The sequence below is a fragment of the Carettochelys insculpta genome, chromosome 6, assembly GCF_033958435.1.
Source record: "Carettochelys insculpta isolate YL-2023 chromosome 6, ASM3395843v1, whole genome shotgun sequence".
Classification (NCBI taxonomy): domain Eukaryota; kingdom Metazoa; phylum Chordata; order Testudines; family Carettochelyidae; genus Carettochelys; species Carettochelys insculpta.
The window spans coordinates 21,734,848-21,755,258 of NC_134142.1; the positions used below are offsets into that span (position 1 = coordinate 21,734,848).

Sequence of the window (20,411 nt, forward strand, 5' to 3'; positions counted from 1 at the left end):
AGACTACTCTCCTATGCCTGTTGGCATATGGTCCCTTTAGGAATCATGGCCAGCCAGCACAGGTTACAACAATCTATGCAGACAGAGCCTTGTGGAAGTAATCAGCTCCATAATTCCTCTGCTCCTTCATCAAGAGGCTGTATTAACTATCAATTTTGATTTCCCAAACTTCATTCCAGCAAGGCACACAATGTCTATGGTGAAATGGTCATTAATGTGCAAACACATTGTACTCTGAAAGCATATGCTCCTCTCACAGGAGATGGCACTCAACAAAAGCTACATTTTCTAGGCTGTTCAGGGAAACTATGTGCACAAGATCTGCGTATCATGCTTTTACTCCTTAAATGGACATAAGGTCTGAGATAACAAGGACACACTAAGACAAATGAGTACAAGGCTCAAATGGGTTTTGCTTGGTTCAGATTCATTACTCTTCAAATTGGATAGGTTGTAATTTAGCAATAGTTGTCTTGTTTATTGGTATCATTCCACTAGCGAGCTGCAGTTAACTCCACATTTCTTAGTTCTCAAATTTACTTTTAGCTACATATGCCTGCCCTGCTCCCATATTTCCAAGGATTGCTAGTATGGAATGACTGCCTCAGTTCATTCACTATAGTGGCTGTAATTTGAGAGTGAAAAGTGATCTCTAGGATCTGTACTGCACTTTGGGTTCCCCAGCAGGCACCAAAAAAATATGCAGCACCAGCATTATAAACAAGATCAAAATCTTGCACCAGTTCCCTCCTCTAACAATTTAAAAAGCTTGTCTTTGTGAGGAGCCTACCATCTAGCACTCAAAACCCATTCCTTAAGATTTACCACTATAAAGCTGTTTATAGCTGGTTTTGCACCCACCACAGTGCCTACTTTGGTGAAGACCAGTATCTTTTCAGGGCAGAACACTGGAAACACCAGGCTGCAAGGAGATTGTTAGGTGGCCACCTAACAGGTTAGATGGAAAGAACAAGACTATTTTCAAGCTTTGCTAGTCAAGCACTTTCTAGAGCAAGCAATGCTGCACAAGTTTGAGAGGGACATGTTCTGCTTCTGAAGTGCAGAAGGCAATGGGTTTGGCTGTTGTCACCTGTCCTCTTTAAGTACATAGATTTAATTTCTTTATAAACTTGAACAAAAACAGGGGCTTGGCTTGTAGCACCTTTAACTCCAGAATTAACTGTGTAGTACTTACTTTCACAGCTCTGCAAGGTCTGAGCTACCCTACTCAGATGTAATCTGATTGTGAGATTTCTGGAAAGTGTCAAATGCTTTCTAGCTGCTTTTGGGGGCATGTTTGAGCACCCAATTATCATTTGTGGTCATGAGAGAGTCAAGGATATTTTATCAAATGCCACAGAATTAAGAATTAGGTAAAAGATACTGTTTAAATACTTAATACCTGTGATTGATAGCTCAGAGAGGGAACATGCTGGTTTGTACACAGGGTGCATCTGCAAGTGGAAGAGGTATTCTGAGGCATAAGTGCTGAGGGTGTTGCAAACTTAGAATTACTCCAGAGAAAGACTACCATTTTTCAAAGGGAGACAGACACTTTCTGCTTTAAAAGCTTTTGCCATATTTAAGTGGAATTTTTTTCAATTACAGCAGACCTAGCATTGATGCCATCCCTGAAAACCTCAGCTCTGCATTACACTGAAACCAAACAGATTTAGATACCAGACTTTACTCCACAGTTTACAAACAAGTGGTACTCAAAATTCCACTCACATAAGCAAGATAAGCTCCCTGAGAACCTAAAAGCAAACAGTACAGTTGAAAAGCTAAATATTATAGCTACACTATCAATACCTAAGCTGTGCCTAAAATTAGTTAGAGCAGCCAAGCCCTCCTCCACTGTAGGCATAGCGCAAGTGTAGTTAATCAAACAAAAGCACAGGTCAAATCCATAATATGCTGCTTTTCAAACTATTTTTAGTGCAGTGTGAAGAATGTTTTTGGTGTCTATACCTTGACCAAAATAGTTCAGCTCTATGCATAGGCCAAGACCGGTTTGTTATTAAACACTAACTCTACCTGCAGGGTGAAGCATCTTGTTTAATCAGCTGTCTATAGTGTGGTGGTAATATAAGCCCAGCTATCACATTTATTTCCTCCCTTTAACAGCTGCAGTAATAAAGCTTCATAAACAGTCATTTTGACATAAGCTGCTCTGTCAGGAAAGTTGTTGCCCTATGTATCTAGAATTTATTACTGCACCACCACAAAAAAGGTTAGGCAGTCACTCCTAAGACAAGGAAGCAGTAAGCTGGGAAAGGCTTATTCTAAACTTGCAAACAGCATGAAGAGGAACTTTGTTCCTGCAAGTCTCTAGGTAGACCACTATTTCGGCCACACAGAGCCCATGCTAGTTAAACCACTTTTTACTCACATACCTCCTGCCAAGCTGGCCTAGGAACTCTGACAAAGCTACATATACTGAAGAAAGATGCCAAGCTCTCCCCCCCCCCGCCCCCCAGAGGGTCAAGAGCTCTTCCAATCTCATTATGTGCGCAAATCAAAAGCTATTAACTTTGTTCTATGCAAAGGAGTCAAGTAGCTAGGACTAGATTTAGTTTAAAGTCCCTGCCTCCCAGCCCCAACAAAAAAAAAAAAAAAAAAAAAAAAAAAAAAAAAAAAACACAAACCACTTAGGTTGAGATTCCCTCAGTACACTAAACCAAATTGAGCTCAGGTTTTGAAACAGCTTCAGAAAGGGTATCAAGTTGTCAAAAGCTCAAAAGGTTTTCCTTCATAGCATTTAAGTGGCAGTATTTGATGAGAAAAACACCCCTGCTTCTTATGAAACACTCCGAGTCACTCTTTACTACTTAGTCTGCAGACAACATTGAAAGCCACTTTTTCTTGCTTAAGAAAGTAGCTTGTGTCAATTCTGGCTTTGCCAAACATCACAGCTGATGCTTACAATAGCAAAAGGATACATGTATGAGAAAAGAGAAGAATTAGGTTAGGAAAAAGTTAAAAGCAGTAGTGTGACTTGTTCATACTCCCCTCCTTTCTATATTTTTCTCCTTCATGGCCTTCAGCAAGCCTCACCACCCCCTCTTGATTGTTAATGTGCTCAGAAATGCAATTCTCTAGAGGCGTGTCTACATGGACACAAGTCTTTGAAACAGTAATATTCAAAATGGCCATTAGCATGGCTAACAAGGTGCTGAATTGAATATTCAGATGCTCATTAGCATTGACACTTCCAGCCACAGTGCTTGGAAAGCATGTGGCTACATGGGGGTCCTTTTCCAAGGGACCCTGCACCTTCTGAAATCCCCTTCTCTCCATGGGAGTAAGGATATTTCAAAAGGTGCAGGTCATTTGCAAAAGGAGCCCAGCATAGCCCCATGCTTTTGGAGTGCCACAGCTGGAAGTGTCCTAATGCTAATGAGGTGCTGAATATTCAATTCAGCACCTCCTTAGTAATCTTCAAAATATGGCTATTACAAATCTTGTGCCTGTGTAGACAGAGCCTGAGTTAAAGTTTGAGGAATTTAGAAGTTGCTACTTCAAATTGCACTGGCTATTCACCATTTGGAACTAAGACTAGAAGGAAACTTTTGCTCTTGCAGTTTGAGCTGTTTATCATAGGCAATATCAACAACTTCAGAAGCACCCTACGGACTGCAGAAGTCTACTTGTTTTACTAATTTTAACTACATGCCCATATCATCAGATCAGCTTTTTGTCTGCCAACTGATACCTGGTCATTTAGTGTACCTCCTAGCTTTTTACAGATGCTAAAAAGCCTTAGCAACAGCACCCTGGAATATGTACCAAGCATCAATACTTCTAGACAGAAGAATAGAACTGTTATGGAGATACCTGGATATTTAGTTTGGAAATCAGACCAATACCCACTCAGTTCAAGCTGAACAGACATTCAGTGATGGCTCTCTTAAGCTTGACCAAAACCAAATCCTTTATTCCCACAGCTGTATAAATGTGCTCCAAGCATGTGTGTCCAAACAAGTTTAAAAAGAAAACATGCCATTAACAAACTAAGTCAGTTCACTGATGTGTATGACTCCTTGGTGTTTGGCTTATACTTAGTTACACAAAACCAGTCAGTCAGTGAAAGACATTGGAGTACTAAGTTGAATGTTAAGCCATTTCAGCTTGTGCAGATACTTGAACTTCTGGAAGAAAATGCAGAGCAGTCTGCAGTATATAGTGGAAGCATCCACTTTTAAATGGCATCAATATCAATATCATCATCCTTCTTGTTCACAGGCTTCACTGTTTCGACTTTAGGTACACTGGCAGTCTTGGAGTACACCACCTAGTGAGACAAGATATTTAGTATTTTGGGACATCCACTGAAATCATTTAGTAGCTGGGGGGGGGGGGGGGGGAGAGAGACCACCACATTATGCTATAGACAGCATGTACAAAGTAAGTCTTTCAGGAACAGGTATGGACTGCTTGTTAAAAACTGAGCTTGTATAAAAAGTACAGCTGAAGCCAGTTACCACATCCTGCATTACTCTATAGGGATCAGCATTTCTCCGTCAGGGTGCAAGTCTGTGTTATCTGTAAGGAGCTTTAGAAGTTGTCTAGCATCTGATGGATGCACTGGATAGTAACAGCAGCTAGCATTAAAGGCTAGACAGTTTGCGCTTTAAATTTAGCCTCCACTGAGTGCATTAGAGTTCTATTTTAGAAGGCTGACAATCGTTCTACATAGCACAGCCTATTAGTCTTAGGCTACAGCTATACTTATCAGCCAGAAGTTCAAACACATTGCCATGTCATCCATTCCCACTTGCTCCCACTGTTAGATCATATTGTGCTGGTGCACCACTGACAATATGAGCAACGCACTGTGAAATATCCCTTAGTGGAGCATTTCTGTGGTTACAGATCAGTTGAGGCTGTGGGGGAGATCAGAAGAATACCAGGAGTGACATTGAAGTCTATGCATTACGGAATACTGGAGGAAGCCAGTTCTGTTAAAGACACTGGAGTCCATGCTGGCTCTGACAATGAATGGAAGAAGTTTTGACTAAAAAACTGGGCTCTCCCCCCCCCCCCCCCCGGATCAAGTACACATCACTGGCAGCGTATACGCTTTTTTTGGCGTAAGTGGCAGCTTTTGGCAAGAAACCCTTAGAGAAAACCCTTTATGTCACAAGGTGAAAATGAGTGCAGAAGTCTTGTACTTTTTACTCAGGGAAATAATTTCATGCCCACACAAAGAAGGGGTGAAAATATAAAGTGTTGGTATTTTTAACTGGGTGAGGGGGGTTCTCCACAGCCCCAATTGCTCAAAGTGGAGCAAACAAACACCAAAACAAAACCTTTAACAACTGAGTGCGTAAGTGGCAGAGAAGCAGATTTAGTTTGATGGGGACAACGTGAACCTGCCAAGGTATTTAAGGGCATACAGCAACAGCCTTAGGCAAAGAAAGCACTTTAGGGAAAAGCTAATTACTTAGGCCACAACTAGTCATGTAGGCTTGTTAACGAACAAATGGGAGAAGAGGTAACACATGGCTTACCTCAATGTTTTCATCTTCATCCTCTTCTTCATTACCAGAAGATTCTTCTTCAGCTTCCTTCAGCCATTTGATAAAGGGTTCTGCTTTGAGTCTGATTTCTTTAGCAAGCTCTTTTGAGACGTATTTCTTAGAGGGCTATAAAGAAAAAAAAAAAGTAGTATCAGCCCCAGTGCACCAAAAAAATTCACTAGAAGACAAAGTTTAGCAAGAGAGTTTTGCCAGAAGCTACTCAGGAACACCAAGTTACAGTGGCCATCTTGAACAAACTGCTTTCAAGAAGTGTATACTCTGCACATTACACTACAGGAATTTAACCAAATCAGGACATGCCTCCCTCCAGCTCCAGAGAGCACATGATGTAGCACTGTATCACACACTCCCCCCAATACCTTTTCTGCCCAGCTAAGTATGACTTCTTCTTCCAGAAGATCTGCATCATACATTTCCTTCAGGATATGTGGAATTTTAGAAATAAGCTGAGATTGATGCATGGCTACCACACACTCCAAGCCATGAAGAAGGTATCTCTGAGCTTTCTTGTTGTTGTGGCAGAACTGTAAAGAGACAGTATGATTGACAACCATGAGCTTCTCACTCAAGTAAAAGTGTTCATCTTGAAGATTTCCAACATTCTCTAGCAATTGTCAAAACCTGACAAGTTACCACTGCCTTGTCCATTAAGTGTTTTGGAAGCAGTCACTTGACCATTTACTACAGAAAGCTCAGATTCTCCTTGTACATTTTGTTCTGCCCCAGTAGTCAAAACATCTAAGCAGCTCTTAGACAATTCTAGAGGCAAATAGTGAGACTTTATATACTGCAGCTAGTAATACTACTGCCTTAGATTAGAGCAAGAAGCTTACACGTAAGAAGTGGCGTCTATATTTCTTTATCTGCTCTCGAATCTTCTCATCGAAGAGGACTTCAGTCAAAACTAGAGGGCCCATAGCCTTTACATCCAGTCTCTCTGCTTCTGCTACAATATCTTTGTCAGAAGTCTCAATGACACCTTCTTCCTTCTTTTTCTGTAGGTGAGAATTAGTCACAAGTCAGATGCTACCAAGCCTATACTTCCACTCAAATCTCACCATTCACTTCCCACCACTGAGCTCTTGGTGAGAAGCATATCGCAGTTAGAAAGCTAACACTAGCCTTCATTTACTATTCTTTGGAATAGTCTACTGTAACAGTAAGTTTTTTCAAACCTACTATTTCCCCAGGCGGGGGTACCCTGAAGTCTTACCTTCACGAAGTCAAATAATATGTTGACTCTCTCCTCTATTGTTCTTTCCAGGTCATCACTAAGTGTGAGGTTCTTTGCATGATCACTGATTTCATCCATTCTGCGCCTCTGGGCTTCTTCAGTTGTATCTTCACCCCAGTCATCATCATCCTCCTCCTGAGGAAGAGCATTCAATGAGTTTGAAGCTCTGAAGACAAGTGATGCTCAAGTCATGGGCACATTAAAATCCTAATGCCATTCCAAAACATTGTATTGTAGATGTGTACTTTTGAGGGAATAGGAGTGGAGATATTGGTGCACATCAGGTGAGGAAGTATTCAAGTTCACAGGGCTGGCCCCAATCATTAAGTTATACACAGAGCATCTCTGTTAACTACAGCAGTTAGCTACCAAAAAGCCTGACCACCACACTTGTTTCCAAGATGTCAGAAGTAACTATTAACCACTTCATGAATTCAACTGCAGAACTGGATATTGTGCGTGACTACTCCCAGACATGCACAGGGAGCACCAACAGAGAGAGAGAGAAGGAATAGGCGCTTGTGTCACAATAGCTGTTGCAGCAATGGCCGCTAGCTTAAACAGACTGGGCTACAAATATAGCCCTTTCTAGGGCAGCTCTTGTGAAGGAAACTATCACTCTTTTGGAGAAAAGTTAAGTGGAAATGTTGTCTGAAGCTATTCTGAAGTCTAACTTAAGCCAACTTTGTTTTTTTTTTTTTTAATATAGAAAACTAGAAAAAAATTACCACTGCACGAGGAGGGTCAAGCTCATCTGGTGGTGGCGGCAGTGGTGTCTCGTTGCTAGACACAGAGCCATTCTCTTTATCCTTGCCTTTTCTGTTCTTCTTGTCCTTTTCTTTCTTTCCTGTACTAGTATCACTGTTCTCTGGAAGGAGAGACAATCGATATTTTAATTGGTTTCCACGTGGGGGAAAAAACAACATCTCCTTGTTGCAGGCAAATTGTCACTCGAGTGCAGCAGATCACTAACAAATTAGCTTGAAGTTTAGTATTCCTAGGTTCCTTTTTGTGGTGCACTCAGCGTTAAGCCTGTACCAAAACTACCCCAGACGCAAGATCTATAATCTCACTCTTGCCCATGAAGGTTAGAAGCCAACATACTGAGACCACTTTAATAAGTACTATTCTCCCCACAACCTGGTTTGAAACAAAGCTGTGATTTGATGAAATGTGCGTATCATGGACACCAGGCCCATTTTACATGTAGATAGTTTTAAGCCTAGTGATCTGTTCTGGCCTTATCTTGTTTGATATGCTCTATAGGAACAGGTCAGTAGTTCAACCTTTAGAGAAGTGAGCCACTTTCAGTTATCTGGTCTGTTTTGTTACTCCAAGCTTCCTTTCAACTTGGTTACCCAAATCCCACCCATCTCACAAAGCTTACTAGGAAACAGCTTTTTAACCACATTCTAAAAAAGTATAACCCCGGAGGGAAAACAAAACAAGTTAGTATACTACTCTTTACACAAGTCACTGTACAGCTAGTTTCAGTTACTATTTCAACCTAGTAATTCCCCGAGCTAGATCTACACCAGTGGCTTTGTGACCTGGCAAACACATCACCTAGATGACCTATATATTGCAGGGGTGCATCAATTTCTCTGAATAGTCACATAGCTTTCCAGCTTAATGGAAAAGCACTAGCAAAATGGTATCACTACCTTGCAGTCAGATTTTAAAAAAAAAAAAAAAAAAGCCTTAACGTACTGCAAAAGCTTGATTTAAAGATCTGACTTGGCACTACCAGCGATTAAGACTCAGTGACGTCACCCCTCTAAGAGTTTAGCTTTGTTTCCAAACAGTCTTATAGCTCTTACTAAGCAGACAAGCCTTTCAGATGTCTCTGCACTTGGCCACTATTAACTGTTATGACTGCAGTAGTATTTCTGCAGCCACTAGGTTTTGAATCACTGCTTCTGCAGCTTCATAATACGTACACTCTCTCATGTAGAGCTACTTTCAAGTCTCAGACTGTAGACCCTGTACCTTTCAGAAAGGTTTGTTGAATCAATGTCATCTTTGGTCCTTTGCACTGTCAGATTTTAAAGACCCAAGGTTTAAGCTACAGTCCTCCTAGATCTCTTACAAGGGGTACTGTTCAGTACACTTGTTTTTACTGCTCTGTAGGACCCCCAGAAGAAAGGAATTTTATTTTGAAAGCCTCTTCCCAAACTGATCAGTAACAGAGCCTGTCTGCCTCTGTACAAAGGTTTGATCATAAGCACCATCACCCTATATGAAGCATTTAGTGATACCAACCAGCACGCAGAGCCCAATTACTTTTATTCCCATTGTACTTGCCAAGCTGTAACCTGCAAGATGAACCTATGGTTTCCTCTAGGAAAGGCACTACAGTGTGCTGTTTATAAACCTTAAAAGGGACTGGGAAATCAGTTGCTAATGTGCATTTTCAGATTAGGTTGTTAGAGTCTATATAACAAATGACCTCATTTTACAGAGGCCCTTGGAATAGGTTAGACTTTTTTATTTTAGCAAGCTTAAATTGAGACAGGCAACTGGGTATCTGCCACAGAGTGTTGCTTGCACAACATATCCAATTACATAAAACCCTTCCTCCCAATCTTTAGGCATCCCTACTGCCTAGCCCCCTCCAACACAGATCTGTAGGTGAAGCCAACTTTAAGGTTTTAAACAGTTAGATGACTTGTGTAAATATGCAAATACTTACCAGGTGGGTTTTTGAGAATGAATGTGCAAAGTTTATGGTTTGTGTCAAGCATGCCTCGATAGCCACAGGCTTTGCAAGAGTTGCCTATAGTTTGTTTCTTGGGATTGACATGCTGCCGAAAAGGAAAAGTTGAAGTTAAAACCTTAAATTCAAAACATGCATTTGCTTAGACCAAGTAGTAATATGCCAATATTGAGATTTAAGGTAAACAATTGATCTGTGTAATCTGAACATGAAAGTTATGCTAGTAGTGACTTGCATAAGCATTCTCAAGCCCAAAAAGTTTCCTTCTTTTGTCATGTCTGAGACTGGACACATTTTAGACTATTTCACCTAAGCTGCAGGGACTATCAATTTAACTGCAAGTAGTCAATCTTGCATAAATTAGTACCTGTATGTACCCTGCCTTATTTTTAAAGGCTAATCTTATGCTTAATACCCATACGAGCCTGGCTTTTTTTTTTTTTTTTTTTAAATTAGATATTTAACACTTACCAGATCAGTTTCAGGATTCTCACACTCAGGACAGAGAACAAATTTTTTAATGAATCCATCCAACATGTCTTGCAGCTTATTCGCCTCATGAGATCCATTGACAATGTAACGGTCATTCTTAACATCAAACTGGGTCTGTGCCCCCAGCTCACAACCAAAAAATTTGGTGGGATCTTTCAGGAGACAAAAATTAGCACTTTATAAGTTTGCTGGGTTTTGCCAATAGCCAGCTTTAGGCCTGTGTACTACTGTTTACATTTAAGGGATACCACCATCCTCACCCTTAATAACTGATCACTTTTCCACTAAGTAAACAAAACAATTGTTTTACCCTAGGAACACTGTTGAATTTTAGGACCAACACCACCTTAACATATAATACTGTCAGTGTCCTGCAAGTATATAGACTTAAATACCCATGACTTAAAAACAAAACTATTGGCAAAATTATCTGTACAGAGCCCTAGTCATATGCATGATTTTGAACTCTAAGTTGCTGCATACCTGCCCCAGTACATGCTTTCACCACACTTAAACACTGCACAGGTGGAGAGAATCCCTTAGATTGGGAAATTTTATGTTACTTTAAAAACTACTTACACGTTGGAGGCCGATTAAGTGCCTTTGCAACATCAACCATGTTGACTATAACTGTCTTTATTCCATTTCCTTTGCCCTCCACCTAAGGAGGAAAGTTAAATTCACACAGTTACATATACATGAAAGATAACATCACAATACTTTCTCAGTAGTTACTCAACCCAGGTCTACAGTAGAAAGTGAAAATCCTATTTTAGATACAAACAAATCCAGCTACAAGAACTGCATAGCCAGAGTTGACTCCTACAATTGTTTTTGCTGCAGTCCACACAGTGGGAAGTCAGAGGAAACTCCCCCAAACTGCCATGTGTACCAGTGTCCACAGCAGCGCCATGACAGTTTGATTTATATGTCCCCAACAAGGTGCACACTAAATTCAAGCCTGGAAGATCAACTGCCGGTGGTGTTAATCTTTTAGTATTGTAGACATGCACTACGTGAAACAGATGCTGTGTAAAGCAATACTGGTCCTTCAGAGGCGTAGTGTGGTATAATGGACAGAGCATGGGGAAGGGTTCATTCCTTGCTCTGCTAACTGGCCTGCTGGATGACCCTGCCCAAGTTACTTCATTTTGCAATTTAAGGTAGAAAAAATACCAATTCAAAATGCTTTACAAAGGCCACTGATGGGAAAAGCCACTAAATAATGTTTACATTCTAATTGATGTACAGGAAATTACCTTGGCAATCAGACGGGGCATTTTGTAGCGATAGAACTGATCGGAAACACTGCGGTTGACGTTGACAGACATTTTGTCTTATTAGTAGCTTTATCAATAAGGTGAAGAGATCTTTGATTGCAGCTTTTTGGTATCCTCTGTCTGGAGAAGACGGGATGACATAAACGACTGCAAGAGTTCTTGGTCTCTGACATGAAAAAGTTTTCGCCACTGAGGCTGTAAGGTTCTTGCTTGTATGCTATGTTCACCCAATACAGGTACCAATGGCTGCGCAACAGCTCTGCAAGTATTAAATAAAAAAAAAGGTAGAGATCAGCCTAAAGCCTTCCATTAAAAGCTGCAGGATATTACTGTACAGGTTAAACATCTCTAGTCCAGCACCATACATGATCTGGCATGATTTTTGTTAACCCCCTTATGAGGGTGGCCAAGTTTCCCCAGGGACACACAACATTTGTTCGCAGCCACCAATCCTGGCTCTGTGTTCCATGCTGTTATTTAGAAGACATTTATCAGTAGCTTAAAAGTAAGACCAGTAAGTAGTGGACATAATTGGTAATGCTACTAGACAATACAGACCTTCCATGGTCCGGCAAAGTCATTTGGTACCAGTCAGGCCCCCCAGTGGTGCCAGACTAGAGATTTCAACCTATAATTGTAATCTTAGGTATGTTCTCCCAGCAGTCCTATGACCAGCAAAAATAAGGTTTTTATGCATTATCAGTTATTTGACTATGCAGTTTGTGTTTTATAGCAGTTGCTCAGCTGAAAAGCAACATCTGCTGTTCTATAAACTAGAACCTCTTCACATGGTGCAAGCCTCCACCCCCCCACCCAACACCATATACTGGAACTACCAGAAGAGGGTTGAGATGGGGATGGATACAGGTCAAAAGAAAAGCCTCACTAGTGAAGAGTCATGGGGGGTGGAGCAGGGCAAGTTAAAACTACTTTGGAAGGAAGCAGCAAGCAGGAGAAACCCCAAACCCCCTTAACTGGCTGTTACTGAAGAAGCTAATTTTGAAGTGCGTGCTTCACTTACATCTAATCATCCAGAATACTGTAAATACCTACAGGATGAAGCAGCAGCTTTTTTGGTAATACAGGAATGACAATGTAGTTTTTCCTTTAGATCTGAAGTTGGCCTGCCCCGGGAAAGCTCACCTAATTATTTTGTGCTACATTGTCATTCCTGTACTACCAAAGAAGGCTGCCTGTTCCTCTTGTAGGTATAAAGATGTTAGTATTCAGATTCCTTAAGGGTTGTGGTTTGCCAACAGCTTAAGTGGCTGAACTTGTTAAAATTAACCACAGTGCTTCCTTCCACACAAGCACTCATGAGTATAGCAGAAGCCTTTGCTTCAGCATAGCAGTACTGAACACCCACACACCTTTAAAAAACACTTAACCAGCCTATTCCTATTCTTGCATCCGAGCAAAAAAAAATTATTGTATCACTTATGCTCTATATTTAGAGCTTGGTCATGAGAAAAAGCCTATTTTTCTAAACTGTACCATGATTAAATATTGACTGACCACTTATGTAGATACCACACTCAGAGAAGGAAGTTTATTCTTGCTAGTTCTTCAGAATGACTGGACATTCTACCACTCTGCTACTTCAAGAGATAGTATTTAGTTAACTTATTCTGATACAACAAAAAAAAAAAAAAAGCACATTTGTAGTTTCAAGCATTTTGTGCAATACTGGATTTTTTCCCATAATGAATAATCTACTTTCTCCACTATTTATTCAGTGACACTAACTCAAAGTCAGCATTACAGTAACTGACTGCAAGAGCAGTGTCAACCTAGGGTTGATGACCTATCAAAGTGTCAAAACGAATTGTGACCCCCTTAGTTTCACCATCTTCACCCACAGCTCTATTCTCAATATAAGTAACAGCTTGTCCCTAAGATACCTGTAAAAGCCTGGCAGTGGAAGAGAACTTTGGGTAAGTGTAACTTTATCTTTAAGAGTTCTGTGCATTATACAATTCGAAGGATGAGCTTACCCTAGGGGGCCTAGTGAATACCCACTCAGGCTTAATCTTGTCATAAGTCAGGTTAGAAGGAGCCCTTTTATTGGGAAGCGAGTGGAGGAAGAACAGCACTGTCGGCTTTACTCCCCACCCCGCTGCTTTTCGCAGCGGACCTAAAACCAGCCGTCATGTGGCCCAGCTACGTGCCTGCAGAGGCAGCGAAGAACCAAGTGCCTCAGGGAACAGAAAACCCCGCGTTCCTGTAGGCCACAGGGCTCCTTTTTCTACTGCAGCCCGAAACCGCCCCCCCCCACGAAACCTTCGCGCGAAGCCAGCAGCCTCCCGCCCGCCTCAGCCTTAGGATGACTCATAAATGCAGCGAGGAAGCACTGAGTCAGACCTCAGCAGAAACGGGGGAGGGAAGTCCCAAGTGCGCATGCGGGGCCTGCGCGACTGCTCCGGCAGCTCCCCTCTAACTCGCCCCTCCCGCTGTAACCCCTGGAGGACAGCCCCCGCCCCCCCGCGCTGCGGATTTCTAACTGCGCCACACAGCTCCCCGCCCCCCCCAAATCACGAGGCGCGGCCCCAGCCGCCGCCATTTTGCTTCCTCGCATGGGGCGCAGGGAAGAGGCCACCCTACTGGGGGAGTCAGCCCCGCCCGCTGCCCCTCGCGCTCGCATACCGCACCCTCTCCAACCACCGCTGCCCCCCCCGAAGGCCGCACGGACCCCACTCATTACCACTCCCCCTGCCCGGTCCTCCGACCCAAGGACCCCGCCCGCCACTCACCGTGTTCGTCCAATAAAGACATAAACCCAACGCTGCTCGCCCTGGGCTGCGACGAAGCCGAATGTTTAAGGAAAACGGGGCCGACGGGCGCTTATATCCGGGCGGAGAGGAGGCGGGCGCCGCAGCCGCCGGGTCTGAGCGTCCTGGGGCGGGCAGGATCAGCAGCAGCGGCGGCGGCGCCAATCTGTGGGGGAAGACACAAAGGGCACCGTGAACGGCCGCACCTGGGAAAGGGAGGGGCGGGCGCCGCTGAAGCTGAAGGGGGCGGTTGGCGATTGCCCCTACAATGGCTACCGCGTACCCACCTCTAGAATGTTCTCGCTCCGACTGACGGACGCCACGGCTGGGATCAATCAGCCAGCGGCGGGATGCCCCTCCCTCGCGCCACCATTAGCGCGCCTCACGCTCTCCGCCTCGATTATTGGCTGCCGCTCCTGTCAATCAATCCGCCCTCTTTCCCCTCTTCGCCCAGAGCCCCAGAGGACATCGCGTCTACAGTGATCAAAGCTCGCGAGAACTAGAGCGGGGGAGGGGTGGGAGGAAGAATGAGTCACTGAAAAAGCCTGGGCTGTGCGTCATGGGGTGGGGGCAGGGTGGCTGGGTTTTCATGTGGCTGAGGGCGGGCGTAGAAATGGCGCTGGTCACCGGAGTGAGGGGGCTTGTATGCTGAGGAAGTGCACCCGCCAGGGGCTCCTGGCATCCTTTTAGCCCTGTGTGCTAACTGCAATAGCTCCCTTCCCCTCCCCCCTCCCCCCAGTACAGGCGCTCCCTGCAGTCCCTGTCCCAGCTCTTACAGCAGGGGCTAAGTCGGGGCCATCGTTGGGATTTTTGAAAGCTCCTAGTAAAACAGGAATTTAATATTTTTGTTATTGTGTGATACTAATAATATATAAGTGGCTTCACTGTGATAGCAAACCAATTAAATACACAAATTCTCTGACGTGCTGTTCCCTGCTCCCTTATAAATGCCGTCAGCAGCAGGAGAAACCTCAATCCTTGGTATGCTTTGAATGGATAATATTTTACAGTATTTTGAGGGTTGTATGGAGGAGTAAGAAAATGGGACAGTGAAATAAAGTGATTAATAACAATAGTGAATAAAATACTTACAAAATTAGGTTTGCAAGCCATTTATAAACTAGGCCATGGCTGGTAGCAAATTGTCACAGACAGGGAACAATCCTTTTGTTGGACCTTTTGTGTTTCTGGAATGCTTTTTTTTTTGGCCTGGCAGAAAAAAGACAAACAACAAAATGCAAAGGGGCCTGATAAAAGTGATTTTCCTACAGGACACGAAGGAAAAGCCAGGCTATTACTGAAGACACGATCAGTGACACATTACAATGAAAAACATTTTTCCACAGCAGCAGCAGCAGAGCTGAAGTACAGTTGGGAAAGACTGTGTTTTTCTAGAATTTAGTGATGCTTTCTCCCAAGACCCTCCTACACCATGGCTGCTGCTGTCCTAGTTATACAAATTCTCGGTCTAGTGAGTAAACTAGTGCTCATGGCAGGACTCTATAAAATCTATATTCAGAGTTTTGTTCAGCTCTGACTGTTTGAATGAGGGAGATGTACAAAATCTTTAAATTTTTCCTTGAAATGTGCAAACTAATATCTTAAAGAATCTTCAAATTTAAATCCAAAACAAGGAAATGTATGTCCAAAATATGTGAGACTTGGCATTTATCAGGAGGAAAAAATAATCAGAAAGTGGGATGCAAGAAAAGCACGACAGGAAACTTCACTGTGTGACAATATGCTTGATCATATAAACTTTCTCAATGCTGCCTTTCTGTGACTTTTGCTTCATAGTACAAAACATCTGAGGTTAATGAATTACAAGTACTAAAAATGTGCTTCTGCCAACACCACTTCACAGTATGGCTGGAGCAACAGAGGCCTTGAATTTGCAGCATTTTGAAATAATGAGTAACCCTAGTCAGGTCTGATATCACCGTATTGAGATGCTGATGAGTTCTATAATTTTTGTACTATATAAAGTGACATAATTAATGTAATGGATGTTTTAAAATGTTAGTCCTAATGCATACTGCAGGCACTAAACCAATGTGAGTGATAATCAGAGAACATTATTTTTAGTAGTCTTTACATACAATATAAATGCTCTGTCAAAACAAAAAGCAGTCAAGTAGCACTTTAAAGACTAGCAAAATGGTTTATTAGGTGCGCTTTCGTGGGACAGACCCACTGATGATCTGAAGAAGTGGGTCTGTCCCACGAAAGCTCACCTAATAAACCATTTTGTTAGTCTTTAAAGTGTTACTTGACTGCTTTTTGTTTTGACAGTGTATAGACTAGCACGGCTTCCTCTCTATTACTATAAATGCTCTGTATTTTTTGGCCAAGAATAATTTCAGTCAGGACCTGCTTACACAGTGTAAGCAAGATGAGATGGACATTGTGAAAAGACGTGCAAAACACTGGAAATGGATTGTGCCCATGCCGAGGAAAGATGAAAGTTCCATCACAAAGACTGCTGTGCACTGGACTCCTGAAGGCAAGCAGAGATGAAGATGACCGAAGACAACATGGTGCTGGACTGCTGAAGTAGAAATGAAGAGCATGAATCATGCTTGCGGCACTATAGAGAGGCTGGCTAGTGCCAGACAGAAGTGGAGGACTTTAGTTGCTGCCCTAAATGCCAGTAGGTGTAAAGGACAATGAAGATGACGATACAAAATATACAAAAAAACCAGATTCTTTGCTGGGGACGGCTCAAATATTCCATCTGATTAAAACAATCTTTTAAAATTTGACTTTAGACCTCAAGTACTTTTACTGACTGAAAATACTTCTAATTTTGTTAATTTAGAAACTAATGGCTCTAAAGGGACAGAAATCACTTTCCACCCCTCTTTAAAATCATGCCTTCACGAGTCACAGAGCTGATGGTTAAAATTGTTGATGTGACCTTCAAAGAACAGGCCACTTGTGAGCTTTGCATTTTACTGCTATAAACTAAGCAATTTATAACTATTCTCCACTTTTATTGTTAATACATTATTAGCCCAGCTGTTTTGATTTCCTTTTTATTTAATGGTGATTTAATTACACAGTAGGAAATTGTCCGCAATGGATTATACTCCTACAATAAGCATCCACATACAGCAGAAATTGTTTATGAGGGTTTAATTCAGCTTGGAATAATTCATACATTTTGCTGTCTTACCCAGGTTATCAAAGATTCCGTCTTCCCTCTGCCCCAAAAATGAATGCCCGTTACCTACGATACAGCTAAATTAAAAATAAGTATTCAATTGATATTTATATTTAAGATGTAAACCCACAAAACATGGAAATTCTAATAATCTGAAATATCTATAAAGTGGGATACCCCTTGTTAGTCCATGTCTACATTGTAATTTTTAAGCAAGTTTGTAATCACTAAGGAGCATATTTGGCTCTGCCAATGTTACATGGTTAATATTCAGTTATAGTCAACCATGGCTGTGAAAAGCATTTTGACTGTGCTAAGCTGTGTCTACACGTGCGCGCTACTTCGAAGTAGCAGCACTAACTTCGAAATAGCGCCCGTCGCGGCCACACGCGTCGGGCGCTATTTCGAAGTTAACTTCGACGTTAGGCGGCGAGACGTCGAAGTCACTAACCTCATGAGGGGATCGGAATACCGCCCTACTTCAACGTTCAACGTCGAAGTAGGGACCGTGTAGACGATCCGCATCCCGCAACGTCGAAATTGCTGGGTCCTCCATGGCGGCCATCAGCTGGGGGGTTGAGAGACGCTGTCTCCAGCCCCTCAGCTCACTGGTGGCCGCGTGGAGCGGCCCCTTAAAGGTCCCCTCCCCCTCCCTGCCTCTGCAGGAAGCTGAGGGAACGTGCAGGCTGCAGCCTGCACACGCGGCCAGCCTGCACCTCCCTCAGCGACCCAGCCAGCTGCGATGGCTGCCTGGCAGCCCCCCCAGCGCCCCCAGGGGACCCCCCCAAGGGGAGCCAGGGCTCACAGCCCAGCCAGAGGGGCAGCCAGTCTGGGAAGCGGCAGCGGGGCCCCTCCTGGATGGAGGCTGAGCTGCGGGACCTGCTGGGGCTCTGGAGTGAGGAGGAGGTGCTCCAGGTAATGGGGAGCAAGAGGCGGAATGCGGATGCGTTCGCTCGGCTGGCCGAGGGCCTGGCTGCCCGGGGTCACCCTGCCCGCACTCCTGACCACGTCAGGAGTAAGGTGAAGGAGCTGCGGCAGGGTTACTCCCGGGCCCGGGATGCGGCCGGCCGATCTGGGGCCGCCCCCGTCACTTGCCCCTTTTACAGGGAGCTCAGGGACATCCTGGGCTCCCGGCACACCTCCTCCCCTCCGGCCACCCTTGACACCTTGGTGATGAGCCCCAGCAGGCCCTGCAGACGGAGTCCGCCCTGGAGGCAAGCCCCGCACCCCGGGGGCCACCCCCGGAGGCCACCCCCGGGACATCGCGGCAGGAGGAGGAGGAGGAGGAGGAGGAGGGGGGCTCCTGCTCCGCAGAATCCAGCCTGCAGATCCTCCTCCTGCCATCCCGGAGCAGCAGCAGGGCCTCCACCCCCCGGGGATCTCCGGACTGTGGGAGCGGACCGACAGGTAGGTACCCCCCTCTGGTGGACACCCCTGGGCTTGAGGGGCAGGGGTAAGAGATATGTGTGCAGGGCCCCCCACATGCTCACATGGCCATGGCCCCAAGGACACCAGGGCCATGGCCCTCACAGCACTGCAGCCATCAGCCCCTGCCCCCCCCCACCCCGCATGACAGTGCCATGCCCCATCCCCGGGCCAGGGGGGAGTGGAACCTCGAGGGGCCCCTGGGAGGAGGGGGTGGGACACCCCGCAGCAGCAGCATGTGATGGAGTGGGGGGAGTGCCAAAGGGAGACTCAGGCTACATATGAGCAACAAGAGCCGAATAGCTCCCAGGGCCAAAGGAGGATCCTGGGGCTACAGCTGGCAGGTGACACCTCTGCCCTGAACAAACAGGAGGGAGGAGCCGAGCTGGCTTGGAATTGGGGGGCGAGGGCGGGGGCCACAGGTAGAGCCTAGGGGAAGGGAGAGCTGGTAGGCAGCCAGCCTGAGGAGGAGGAAAGCTGCATCCCCGAGGGGCACCCCTTGGGGTCTTCTCCCCACGACGGGTTGGAAGGACTGTCTCTTCCGACAGCTGGTGCTGTCACTCCTGGCAGAAACTGGGCATCTGTGGCCTAAGAAACCTCTCCTGCTCTCAGACCCTGCAGGGTGAAGTGAGAGTCGCTCCCACCAGGGGACGGGGTGCAGGGCAGGGGGACCCCTGCACCCCATCCATCACAGCAGCATCTCCCGGGGACGGGGATGGGGAACCTGCAGCACAGGGCTGGGGGGACAAAGGCCACGGCTCGGGGCCCACACTAACGCCTGTCTCCATTCTTCTTCCCCCGCTCCTCTCCTGTGTCCTGCACCTGCACCATCAGAAGGACCGGAAGAGAGCGCCGGCGAGGCGTCAGTCGTCCCGGAGAGCCCTCCGGGACCATCGCTCCAGGGCAGCCCCTCGGCCGAGGACCAACCGGCCCCATGGCGGGCTAGACAGCGGACCCCGCGCCTCCAACCGCTGACGGCAATGGACCCCCAGCTGCTGGCCATCCATCATCGGCAGCTGGAGGTCGCGGAGCAGCACCTCCAGCTGGAGAAGCGGGCACTGGCCTGGCGCCAGGAGGCATGGGGGGCCTACATGGACACATTTAACCGCCTGGTGGACTACCTGGCCTCCCATACCGCGCCGGCCGAAACATCGCCCGCCCTGCCTGCTCCTGCAGCCCCACCACCAGCTGCTCCGCCCGTCGCCGGCCCGTCCGCCGTCGCCCTGCCACCCACTGGCGAGGGCCGGAGCGCCGAGGGACCCCTGGAGCCACCTGACACTCGCCGGCCACCATACCTTCCGGTCCAGCCCGCTCCCACCCAGCCACGGACCAGGCTGCGAGCGCGGCGGGGCTCCCGGCCGGCCACGCCCAGTGCCGGGCTATAGGGGCGAAGGGCCCGGGACGTGGCCCCCCCTTTTATATAGTTGGACCCTGTTTTTTTCGGCCCCCCATTTGCCCCGTCCCCCCCATGTACATCGTTCTCCCCTTTATCCTCCCTGGTTTTCTTTTTATTATGTCAGACAGTTGTTTCTTTGTATTGTTTTATTTTTGTACATATTGCTTTTGTTGAATGTTTGTACATAGTTTTCTGTTTGTGGTTCACATATTTATTTACATCCCAAAAAAAAAAGGTTCGGAAAGAAAAAAAAAAATTTACGTTCAGCCACAAGTGCGTGCTGTCATTTGTCCAGGACAAGTCGGGGCGGGGGGCGGTGGGGTGCTCCATGGTGTGGGCGAGGAAGGGGCGGGCAGTAGGGGGCCTGGGCAGAGTTCACCCCGCGGCCTGTTCA

At 45.5% G+C, this 20,411-nt stretch overlaps 1 protein-coding gene and 1 non-coding gene across 2 annotated transcripts; both read right to left on the minus strand.

Annotated features, from left to right (window-relative positions):
• Positions 1 to 3,910: 3,910 nt before the first annotated feature.
• Positions 3,911 to 14,452, minus strand: EIF5 (eukaryotic translation initiation factor 5). Its single transcript, XM_074996449.1, has 12 exons — positions 14,321 to 14,452; positions 14,016 to 14,199; positions 11,245 to 11,524; positions 10,565 to 10,646; positions 9,965 to 10,137; positions 9,470 to 9,581; positions 7,506 to 7,645; positions 6,757 to 6,912; positions 6,377 to 6,538; positions 5,903 to 6,067; positions 5,514 to 5,648; positions 3,911 to 4,294 (listed from the first exon to the last, which is right to left on the minus strand). The coding sequence occupies exons 3-12, from the start codon at positions 11,314 to 11,316 to the stop codon at positions 4,202 to 4,204; spliced, it is 1,290 nt and encodes a 429-aa protein (XP_074852550.1). The 5' UTR covers positions 11,317 to 11,524; positions 14,016 to 14,199; positions 14,321 to 14,452; the 3' UTR covers positions 3,911 to 4,201.
• On the minus strand, positions 9,200 to 9,323 carry LOC142015513 (small nucleolar RNA SNORA28). Its single transcript, XR_012646168.1, has one exon. It is a non-coding gene; the product is annotated as a small nucleolar RNA SNORA28 (small nucleolar RNA).
• Positions 14,453 to 20,411: the final 5,959 nt, after the last annotated feature.